The sequence below is a fragment of the Drosophila willistoni genome, unplaced genomic scaffold (assembly GCF_018902025.1).
Source record: "Drosophila willistoni isolate 14030-0811.24 unplaced genomic scaffold, UCI_dwil_1.1 Seg485, whole genome shotgun sequence".
Taxonomy (NCBI): Eukaryota; Metazoa; Arthropoda; class Insecta; order Diptera; family Drosophilidae; genus Drosophila; species Drosophila willistoni.
This window is the reverse complement of record NW_025814416.1, coordinates 946,659-959,107: the sequence shown is the minus strand read 5'-3', so window position 1 is coordinate 959,107 and position 12,449 is coordinate 946,659. Positions and strand designations below refer to the sequence as shown.

At 33.8% G+C, this 12,449-nt stretch overlaps 1 protein-coding gene and 1 long non-coding RNA gene across 2 annotated transcripts; both read left to right on the top strand.

Annotated features, from left to right (window-relative positions):
• Positions 1–349: 349 nt before the first annotated feature.
• Positions 350–1,580, top strand: LOC6637627 (BLOC-1-related complex subunit 8 homolog). Its single transcript, XM_047012971.1, has 3 exons — positions 350–355; positions 1,050–1,189; positions 1,242–1,580. Exons 1-3 carry the CDS (start codon positions 350–352, stop codon positions 1,537–1,539), a joined length of 444 nt encoding a protein of 147 aa, XP_046868927.1. The 3' UTR covers positions 1,540–1,580.
• An 8,457-nt stretch (positions 1,581–10,037) lies between these two features.
• Positions 10,038–10,991, top strand: LOC111519139. Its single transcript, XR_002724255.2, has 3 exons — positions 10,038–10,269; positions 10,326–10,447; positions 10,504–10,991. It is a non-coding gene; the product is annotated as an uncharacterized LOC111519139 (long non-coding RNA).
• Positions 10,992–12,449: the final 1,458 nt, after the last annotated feature.

The window sequence follows — 12,449 nt, the reverse complement described above, 5'->3', positions numbered from 1 at the left end:
AAAAAAAAGATTAAAACCGAAAACGGGAAAAACTCTGTATACAAATATTATTATACCCTTGCAGGCAGTGGGTATTATAAAATTGGTCAGATGTTTGTAACGCACAGAAGGAGACGTTTCGCACCCCATAAAGAATATATATTCTTGATCAGCATGAGAAGCTGAGTCGATATAGCCATATCCGTCTGTCCGTCTGTCCATCTTAAGAGCTATCGGGAGGAAATTTGGGGGCTTTTTATTACCCGGGTAAGATAAAGTATGAAAATCTTTAGGATCGGACCACTATATCATATAGTTCTAGAAGAAACATTTTTATAAAAATTGGAGTATCCCCATGAAATTTACTACTATGATAGTATTGCATATAAAATTGCAGATTCCAAAATTTGAATCTAATCGGATAAATAGAACGCAAGTTACAGTCAGTATAAATCGGTACAACCGCTGCCGGCAGCGCTGCTTGCTGCCTACTACGTCATCATCAAATCAAGAGAGCACATGCATACACACACAGACGCAACACATGAACTGTATGTGTATGCTTGCCGTGCTTTGCTTAGGAAATGATGGAAGAAGAAAAAAAAGTTGTAGTAAAAATAGCAATAATTTTGATAATTTGTGTATTGATGAATTGAGTTGCAGGAAAAGAAATTTCAAAATGTAAAAATATTATTACCAAGGACTGCAAGGATATAAACTTCGGCATAGCCGAAGTTAGCTTCTTTGATATTATTTAATCAATTTTAAAATTTCAATTGTTTTCTAAAAACACATAAATTTTAGTAGTTGACCCCAAGACTCATGCTTTTTCAAAAATATCGGTTTATTTGTAAGATTCCTTAGGTTAAAATAATTTTAATGGTCTATATATCTCGTATACTTTTTTGTTCACATATGTATAAGGAAAAATGACAAATCTCGATTATCTTTCGTAATTATCTACCTTTTGCAATCATATTTTGCATACTTAAATTTGATATTAATATCGACCGAAATTATGGGCAAAAAGAAAAAAGGGTGGTTTGAAATGTTTCAAAACATGAGTCAAGCGTAATCTTAATAATTCTTTTATTTTATTACAGGAACATATCCGAAAAGTCTTACCACCAATTTCCATTAAACGAAATGACGTGCTACAAGTGCAAAATGGTCTACAAGGACACTTCTATGATATGGAATATGGAGTGCAGTAAGTTATTCGCAAAAATCGTTATTTGATTTCATATTTTACTTTTTTACAGAGCTCTAAAGTCGATTGAGAAATCGGAATCAACTTTTCACAACATCCAAGAAATGATAAAGGCTTCAATATTCATCAAGCAACAACTGAAATATGAAGAAAAAAAAAAGATTAAAACCGAAAACGGGAAAAACTCGGTATACAAACGATTTTCCGCTCATCTAACATTCGACCCTTTAGAACTTCCAGACTTAAATGGTGTTGTGCGGGAAACTAGTGGGCGAATGGATTTAGTAGTTCCTTGTGGTGGCCAACTTAATTTAGGTGAACTACAAAGATCACACACTACCTTACATTAAATATATTTAACATAATTACACTATAAAATAATAAATAATTTTCTCTTTTAATGCTGAGTAATTTTCCTTTTTTTTATTTGATATCAATTTTATACATAAATGGTTGTACATACGGACGGTCTGCAAAAAATTTTGAGAACTAAACAGAAACCCGAGTACCGGGGCTAACTTCGGGGGCAAAGTTTCTATATCATTGCAAGTTTTTTTTTTTACACTATCCTTACCTATAGCCTTCAAAGTGGAAATACGTTCCATCTAACAACTCCAATGTTTATAGGTATGTATTGTATAAGAGAAATATGCAGATTTTGATCGAATTTGGCATAGTCATTAATAGGTATATTAAACTAACTAATATTAATTATGATGACAATAGCATGGAAAACAACGAAGTAAGTGAGAAAAATCACTGTTCATGAATTTGCCGTTTGTAATATAGAAGCCCATATGCAAAATTTCAGCTCAGTAGTTTGAAGGGTCTAGGAGAAGTTAACGTTGATTCAGACGGACGGCCGGACGGACATGGCTGCATAAGCTCGTCTCGTAGTGTTGATCCAGAATATATATACTTATATATGGTCGGAGATGCTTCCTTCTATGCGTTGCACACTTTGGACCCAAACTGAATATAAGTTTATAAGCTTGTACACATGTGAGTTTAGTGGGTTTACTCAACTAAGTTTATTGTTTATATTAATTTAAAAGTAGTTTGGAAAAGTTAGAATTATTCTCGTCGTTTACTCTGCTTCTTCGGTTCACTTGTTTTCTTTAACACTGCTGCTTCGTCGACTCTTCCACTTCAACTGTGTCTCTCTACTGTGCTCTTCTATTCTGCTGTACTCTCTGTTGTTCTGCTGTTAATCTCTGCTGTTGGTGATCATCTGTCCGCTTGCTGCTGTTAAATCTCTGTAACTCTCCATCGTACCTTACATACAATTGCAGGTTCTTCTGTTTTTCTTTAGTCACCTACAGTATTAGTATGAATCCAAAATTTTTTTAGATCGCTTAGAAAGTTTTGGTGCTACAGGCATCCAAGTTGGGACATGTTTAGTAAATATGAATTTTAGATAGTTTTTACTAAAATTCGCGACTATAAAACTTAATATTGGTCGATTTAAATAATCGATCAAGGCTCTTTTTGCGTCTGAAAAGGATTTTATTTATTAGTAGTTTGTTGCATAAATTTAAATAATTATTAAATGTAATGTTAAAGCGTCCAGATGCCATCCTGATCAAAGGCGAAGGGACATTATTCTGAAGCTAATAATTCAGGAGTCCCACAGGGTTCAGTGTTGGGCCTGTGGAATTGCATGTACGACGGGATTTTGAGACTAGCAACTCCGATTTATTCTGATGTCGTTGCCCTGACGGTTGTTGCCAAAGATCTGCACACAGTGGAAGAGTTAGCCAGCATTGCGCCAAATTATATGCTGTCTGAGTTCAGTGGGTCTAATACTAGCCGCGCATAGAACAGAATCGGTCCTCATAAGCAGCAGAAATGCACAAAAGAGATGCCAGAACTGAGGCTCGAAGGCAAAGCATGGCAAATTGGCAGCCGCACTGGGACTCATCGCGGAAAGGACGATGGACGCATCGGCTAATACCGAACATTAGCCTGTGGAACGGAAAAAGCCAGGTCAACTACTCGCTAACACAACTATTGAGCGGCCATGGTTGTTTTCGCCAATACCTCAATAGATTTGGCCATGACTCTGAATTTACCTGTCCCACATGTGGGGATAAAGCAGGAGACGCAGAGCAGCCACTAAGCTAAGTTTACTTTTAATTTTACATTATAAGTAAACCGTATATAATAATAATAATAATAATGTTTGTAATATTATTAATATGATATTTCAGAACATGCTACATATCCGATAGTGATTAAGTTTGGCAGAGTCATTAATAGGTATTTTAACTGACAATACTAATTTCTATGAAGATCGCGACACAAGTATAGAGCCATATGATATAGTCATCCGATTTTGATAACATTTGGTACAGTCATTTAGTGTATACAAAACAACGAAATATTTGTATAACAATAACTCAAAAAATAAATGAAGTTATTGAGTTATTAATCAAGAGTTGCCCCAATCTTATATATACAATTTCAACTCTGAACCAGACGATCGGACCGACAGACGGACATGGCTATATAAACTCGTCGCGACGCACAGTGGGTAAACGGATAAAGCGATTTAAAAAATTTAAGAAGCTTATGATAAAGATTTCCTCATGCTTCAAAATGTTTGCCAAGAATGCTGGCAAGAAGAAAGGTCAAAATCAGCAAATATTTCCAAGCATGTTTATCATCTAAAATTTGAATGAAACCCGTTTCTTTTTTCATCCCAAATGAATTTTTTTTATTGTTTTAAACGACTATATAACGTTTTGTAATGTTTTCATTCGATTTTTAAACACAATTTTATAAAACTAAAAAAAAATTTTTTATGATAATTTTGATATTTTGATAATCATTAATATTTACAACAATTTCAGGTTAATTTTGAATATTTGTTATTAATGGCTGGTTTTTATTAATAATAATCATTAATACCTACATTTTTTCAGGTTTTCATTGTATTGGTATATCGTAATGGTGCATCTGAACCACTTGTAGTCCATTTTTTTTTATTCCTGTGATATTTTGAATCCTATGTACCGTTGGTGTAAGTTTTTTTCAGTCGAAAGTTAATCAGTTTTTGAAGTATATTGGGCAAATTTTTCAACATTTACCATTACCTTGCAATTTATAATATTCAAGATAACAGCCAACCTTGTATCTTGATCTTGCCCTAACAACTGTCATTAATGATGTCATTTTATCATTATCAAGAAATCTCTTTATCGTGTTTGCATCATTTAATTTTTAATCCTAGCTTCCGAAAGAATTCAGCTTGGGCATATTACAGTCCCTTGCCATATTATTACACTCATGCTGCAAATCTACTTTTACTTTACATTTCTTGTTGTTATTATGAACTTTTTGTAGATATGTTGGTTGGTAATCGATTGCTCACATCGATATTCGCGAAAAAGACATATTCATAAAAAACAGATTTTCAGTTTCACAGTGCAATTCAACAATTTAACGTGTTTCAATAGCGATTTCATAGATTTAATTTTCATGTATTTCTAATTTTCTATGTGATGTTTGTTTTATTTATAATAAATTTTGATGTTTCATTATGAAATAGCTTTGTTAATGTCTACTGACGTGTTATAAGCCAAGAAAACATAATTTTTCAGCATGGGACTGTAATACACCTTTTTTGCAAGGGTATAATTATAATAAGTTTAAATATCAAAGAAGCTAAGTTCGGCTGTGCCGAAGTTAATATACCCTTGCAGTTCTTGGCTATAATATTTTTACATGTTCCAAACTCTTTTTCTGTAACTCGATTCATCAATACACAGACAAAAACCTTCCAAATATCATTTACATTTATTTTTCTTCTTCTTCCCCATCCCCTGTTACATGCAATCCGCGATTGTATGCGTGTGCTCTAAAGATTCGAGCAATGACGTAGTTGGCTGCTGGAGGCGCTGCTGGCAGGGTTTGAGGAGATCCGATTTTTATTGCGTATAACTTGTGTTCTATTTATCCGATCTGATTAAAATTTCGGGATCTGATGTTTATATAAAAAACTATTATATTAGTAAATTTCATATGAATACTCCAATTTCTTCAACTACTTAGTTTTCTCCTACAAATATATGATGCAGTGATCCGATCCTGAACATTTTCATACTTTATCTTACCCGGGATATTACAGCTTAAATATCAAGTTTCATCCCAATAGCTCTTAAGACGGCTGAATAAAACGCATACTCACCGACGGTCAGACGGACAGACGGACATGGCTATATCGACTCAGCTTCTCATGCTGATTAAGAATATATATTCTTTATGGGGTCGGACACGTCTCCTTCTGTGCGTTACAAACATCTGACCAATTTTATAATACTCTCTGCAAGGGTATAAAAATATTAAACTTAGAAAAAGGAAAACAGAGAATGAGAAAAGAAAAGAGAAAACTTGACGCAAAACGAGAGAGACTGAGCAACAAACGCAACAATATGTTCATTAATAACAACAAAACAGGGAATCGTTTTATAAACCAAATAAAGTTGAACTGACCGCCAAACGTCAGAGCGTCATTTTTAAAAGGTAAAAAACTTGCAGTACTAATGGAAAGAAAACAGTTTCTGCCCTTTAATTATGTTGCGGTCAGAAAGGAATTGGTACAGAAACTTAACAACAAATAGAAACAAGAAAGGCGCGTACAACCTTTTCTTTAATAATAAAAGAGCACAGAGCAACTAACTATAAATGAAATAGATCGTACAATACTAGAAACAGTGGGAAGAACAATAAAATTTTACATTAATTCTATTGTCGCCCGAAGTTAGTTTGACTTCTTAACTGCTTTTAGCGTTGATTATTATTTTGGAGTGCAGTAAGTTATTCACAAAAATAGTTATTTGATTTCATATTTTCCTTTTTTACAGAGCTCTAAAGTCGATTGAGAAATCGGAATCAACTTTTCACAACATCCAAGAAATGATAAAGGCTTCAATATTCATCAAGCAACAACTGAAATATGAAGAAAAAAAAAAGATTAAAACCGAAAACGGGAAAAACTCGGTATACAAACGATTTTCCGCTCATCTAACATTCGACCCTTTAGAACTTCCAGACTTAAATGGTGTTGTGCGGGAAACTAGTGGGCGAATGGATTTAGTAGTTCCTTGTGGTGGCCAACTTAATTTAGGTGAACTACAAAGATCACACACTACCTTACATTAAATATATTTAACATAATTACACTATAAAATAATAAATAATTTTCTCTCGACGGTCTGCAAAAAATTTTGAGAACGAAACAGAAACCCGAGTACTGGGGCTAACTTCGGGGGCAAAGTTTCTATATCATTGCAAGTTCTTTTTTTACACTTCCCTTACCTATAGCCTTCAAAGTGGAAATACGTTCCATCTAACAACTCCAATGTTTATAGGTATGTATTGTATAAGAGAAATATGCAGATTTTGATCGAATTTGGCATAGTCATTAATAGGTATATTTAACTAACTAATATTAATTATGATGACAATAGCATGGAAAACAACGAAGTAAGTGAGAAAAATCACTGTTCATGAATTTGCCGTTTGTAATATAGAAGCCCATATGCAAAATTTCAGCTCAGTAGTTTGAAGGGTCTAGGAGAAGTTAACGTTGATTCAGACGGACGGCCGGACGGACATGGCTGCATAAGCTCGTCTCGTAGTGTTGATCCAGAATATATATACTTATATATGGTCGGAGATGCTTCCTTCTATGCGTTGCACACTTTGGACCCAAACTGAATATAAGTTTATAAGCTTGTACACATGTGAGTTTAGTGGGTTTACTCAACTAAGTTTATTGTTTATATTAATTTAAAAGTAGTTTGGAAAAGTTAGAATTATTCTCGTCGTTTACTCTGCTTCTTCGGTTCACTTGTTTTCTTTAACACTGCTGCTTTGTCGACTCTTCCACTTCAACTGTGTCTCTCTACTGTGCTCTTCTATTCTGCTGTACTCTCTGTTGTTCTGCTGTTAAACTCTGCTGTTGGTGATGATCTGTCCGCTTGCTGCTGTTAAATCTCTGTAACTCTCCATCGTACCTTACATACAATTGCAGGTTCTTCTGTTTTTCTTTAGTCACCTACAGTATTAGTATGAATCCAAAAAATTTTTAGATCGTTTAGAAAGTTTTGGTGCTACAGGCATCCAAGTTGGGACATGTTTAGTAAATATGAATTTTAGATAGTTTTTACTAAAATTCGCGACTATAAAACTTAATATTGGTCGATTTAAATAATCGATCAAGGCTCTTTTTGCGTCTGAAAAGGATTTTATTTATTAGTAGTTTGTTGCATAAATTTAAATAATTATTAAATGTAATGTTAAAGCGTCCAGATGCCATCCTGATCAAAGGCGAAGGGACATTATTCTGAAGCTAATAATTCAGGAGTCCCACAGGGTTCAGTGTTGGGCCCAATCCTGTGGAATTGCATGTACGACGGGATTTTGAGACTAGCAACTCCGATTTATTCTGATGTCGTTGCCCTGACGGTTGTTGCCAAAGATCTGCACACAGTGGAAGAGTTAGCCAGCATTGCGCCAAATTATATGCTGTCTGAGTTCAGTGGGTCTAATACTAGCCGCGCATAGAACAGAATCGGTCCTCATAAGCAGCAGAAATGCATAAAAGAGATGCCAGAACTGAGGCTCGAAGGCAAAGCATGGCAAATTGGCAGCCGCACTGGGACTCATCGCGGAAAGGACGATGGACGCATCGGCTAATACCGAACATTAGCCTGTGGAACGGAAAAAGCCAGGTCAACTACTCGCTAACACAACTATTGAGCGGCCATGGTTGTTTTCGCCAATACCTCAATAGATTTGGCCATGACTCTGAATTTACCTGTCCCACATGTGGGGATAAAGCAGGAGACGCAGAGCAGCCACTAAGCTAAGTTTACTTTTAATTTTACATTATAAGTAAACCGTATATAATAATAATAGTAATAATGTTTGTAATATTATTAATATGATATTTCAGAACATGCTACATATCCGATAGTGATTAAGTTTGGCAGAGTCATTAATAGGTATTTTAACTGACAATACTAATTTCTATGAAGATCGCGACACAAGTATAGAGCCATATGATATAGTCATCCGATTTTGATAACATTTGGTACAGTCATTTAGTGTATACAAAACAACAAAATATTTGTATAACAATAACTCAAAAAATAAATGAAGTTATTGAGTTATTAATCAAGAGTTGCCCCAATCTTATATATACAATTTCAACTCTGAACCAGACGATCGGACCGACAGACGGACATGGCTATATAAACTCGTCGCGACGCACAGTGGGTAAACGGATAAAGCGATTTAAAAAATTTAAGAAGCTTATGATAAAGATTTCCTCATGCTTCAAAATGTTTGCCAAGAATGCTAGCAAGAAGAAAGGTAAAAATCAGCAAATATTTCCAAGCATGTTTATCATCTAAAATTTGAATGAAACCCGTTTCTTTTTTCATCCCAAATGAATTTTATTTATTGTTTTAAACGACTATATAACGTTTTGTAATGTTTTCATTCGATTTTTAAACACAATTTTATAAAACTAAAAAAAAATTTTTTATGATAATTTTGATATTTGCTGTTAATGGCTGATTTTCATAAATAATAATAATCATTAATATTTACAACAATTTCAGGTTAATTTTGAATATTTGTTATTAATGGCTGGTTTTTATTAATAATAATCATTAATACCTACATTTCTTCAGGTTTTCATTGTATTGGTATATCGTAATGGTGCATCTGAACCACTTGTAGTCCATTTTTTTTTATTCCTGTGATATTTTGAATCCTATGTACCGTTGGTGTAAGTTTTTTTCAGTCGAAAGTTAATCAGTTTTTGAAGTATATTGGGCAAATTTTTCAACATTTACCATTACCTTGCAATTTATAATATTCAAGATAACAGCCAACCTTGTATCTTGATCTTGCCCTAACAACTGTCATTAATGATGTCATTTTATCATTACCAAGAAATCTCTTTATCGTGTTTCCATCATTTAATTTTTAATCCTAGCTTCCGAAAGAATTCAGCTTGGGCATATTACAGTCCCTTGCCATATTAAAACACTCATGCTGCAAATCTACTTTCACTTTACATTTCTTGTTGTTATTATGAACTTTTTGTAGATATGTTGGTTGGTAATCGATTGCACACATCGATTATCGCGAAAAAGACATATAGATAAAAAACAGATTTTCAGTTTCACAGTGCAATTCAACAATTTAACGTGTTTCAATAGCGATTTCATACTTTAATTTTCATGTATTTCTAATTTTCTATGTGACGTTTGTTTTATCTATATATATAAAATTCTCGAGTGTGTGGTGTTTGTTACCAAACTACTCCGAAACGGCTTGACCGATTCTCACGAAATTTTTTATGCAGATCGTGTAGGACTGAGAATCGGCCAACATCTATTTTTTATACCCAAATGTATATATATGTATAAGTTCGGATATAAATTGTAATTTTTTATCGACTCTCAAAGCTGAAAATCTACATACTAATCCAAAAATGAAATCTAAGTAGTCCATGGCCAATGAAATGTCAAATTTCCGGTCACTTGGAAAATTCAAACACAAATTATTTTAGTACAACACAAGCATTCCAACCATTCGGACCTAAAAAAAAAAAAACAAAATTCGAAAACACAAAATTTAGTTTTAAGGATAATGTGAAAATTTTCTAAAAAATAACTTTATAATAAAAACGTAAAAAAAAGAAAAATTCCGAAAAACTAAAAAAAAATTTTTTTAAATCCGAAAAACTTTAAAAAAAAAAATTCCGAAAACTAAAAAAAAATTTTTTAACCTCCGAAAAACTAAAAAAAATGTTTAAAATTCCCAAAAATTAAAAAAAATAGTAAAAAATCAAAAACCTAAAAAAAAAATCTCTGCAACATCAATCGACGCTGCTCAACTTCATGAAACGGTCTATTCTCTTTATAGCAAGTTTCTTCATATCGATTTTCATTATCCAACCCAAAAATGTTAATCTGCTTAACTTCGAGGAACGGTCTATTCTCTTTATAGCAAGTTTCTTCATATCTATTCTCATTATCCAACCCAAAAATGTTGATCCTGTAAGTAAATAAAGATACGAAAAGTAAGCCATACCTAATTGAATCTACGCCCACAGCACAAAGAATTATTATCCAACCCAAAATTGTTAATCTGCTTAACTTCGAGGAACGGTCTATTCTCTTTATAGCAAGTTTCTTCATATCAATTTTCATTAGCCAATCCAAAAATGTTGATCCTGTAAGTAAATAAAGATTCGAAAAGTAAGCCAAACCTAATTGAATCTACGCCCACAGCACAAAGAATTGTTAGGACAAAACACACATATACGATCTATTTTGACTTGACAGTAAATTATATTTTGATACTAACTCATTTATTCCTTATTTTTCTTTTAACTATTGACTTTATTCTTACAATAAGAAGCTAAGGGAATATCATATGGTCGTCGCAACTGAACTCGCTGCGCTAATTATTGATCAAGAAAATAATACACGTTATACACCAATCAGTTTTCCAACTTGATTTATTATAACAATGCCACGAACACGCAGGGGGTCTAATTTGAGTCGTCAAACAAACAGATCTAGAGGCATGCAAGATAGAAGAGCAATAGGATCAGATGCAGAAAGGCAACAAAGTAATGCAGATGTCCGTGTAAGAATGGCGCAGTTACGTGCAACCTAATTGAATCTACGCCCACAGCACAAAGAATTGTTAGGACAAAACACACATATACGATCTATTTTGACTTGACAGTAAATTATATTTTGATACTAACTCATTTATTCCTTATTTTTCTTTTAACTATTGACTTTATTCTTACAATAAGAAGCTAAGGGAATATCATATCATCGTCGCAACTGAACTCGCTGCGCTAATTATTGATCAAGAAAATAATACACGTTATACACCAATCAGTTTTCCAACTTGATTTATTACAACAATGCCACGAACACGCAGGGGGGCTAATTTGAGTCGTCAAACAAACAGATCTAGAGGCATGCAAGATAGAAGAGCAATAAGATCAGATGCAGAAAGGCAACAACGTAATGCAGATGTCCGTGTAAGAATGGCGCAGTTACGTGCATCACAATTACAAGAGGTACGAGATGAGCGAAACCAACAAAGACAATTGGAACGAAGTGAAGCGCGCAGATTCGTAGCCAACAGACGTAGAGGGATTGACCAACATCAACAAGTACTTCGAGCATTTACATCACATTCATTTCTTCGACTAGCATTTCAGTATGAGCCTGATGTTGAATATTACGCTGGAGTTTTATATTTTTCTGCCGTTCAAATTTCGTGTCTTCGCTTTTATCCAGGTGAATGGTTGCTGCCCTTGCTAAATTGAGATTTTATGACGTGTATCCCAACCTGAACAGCATAGTTTTCAATGATTTTTTTTGACATGTGTTTAGAAAACTTAATTATTTCTGTTTTTTAAATTTTTACTCTCTGTATGTTTTTATGATCATTATAATAAAATACTTTTTAGGCGTTACGAAGTTCGCCGGGTTTGCTAGTTTATAATAAATTTTGATGTTTCATTATGAAATAGCTTTGTTAATGTCTACTGACGTGTTATAAGCCAAGAAAACATAATTTTTAAGCATGGGACTGTAATACACCTTTTTTGCAAGGGTATAATTATAATAAGTTTAAATATCAAAGAATTCATCAATACACAGACAAAAACCTTCCAAATATAATTTACATTTCTTTTTCTTCTTCTTCCCCATCCCCTTTTACATGCAATCCGCGATTGTATGCGTGTGCTCTAAAGATTCGAGCAATGACGTAGTTGGCTGCTGGAGGCACTGCTGGCAGGGTTTGAGGAGATCCGATTTTTATTGCGTATAACTTGTGTTCTATTTATCCGATCTGATTAAAATTTCGGGATCTGATGTTTATATAAAAAACTATTATATTAGTAAATTTCATATGAATACTCCAATTTCTTCAACTACTTAGTTTTCTCCTACAACTATATGATGCAGTGATCCGATCCTGAACATTTTCATACTTTATCTTACCCGGGATATTACAGCTTAAATATCAAGTTTCAACCCAATAGCTCTTAAGACGGCTGAATAAAACGCATACTCACCGACGGTCAGACGGATAGACGGACAGACGGACATGGCTATATCGACTCAGCTTCTCATGCTGATTAAGAATATATATTCTTTATGGGGTCGGACACGTCTCCTTCTGTGCGTTACAAACATCTGACCAA

What these genes read in the sequence shown, in the direction of transcription:
- LOC6637627 (XM_047012971.1), top strand. An exon ending in GATATGGAATATGGAGTGCA is followed by an intron (nt 1,190 to 1,241) that starts GTAAGTTATTCG and finishes ACTTTTTTACAG; the next exon opens with AGCTCTAAAGTCGATTGAGA.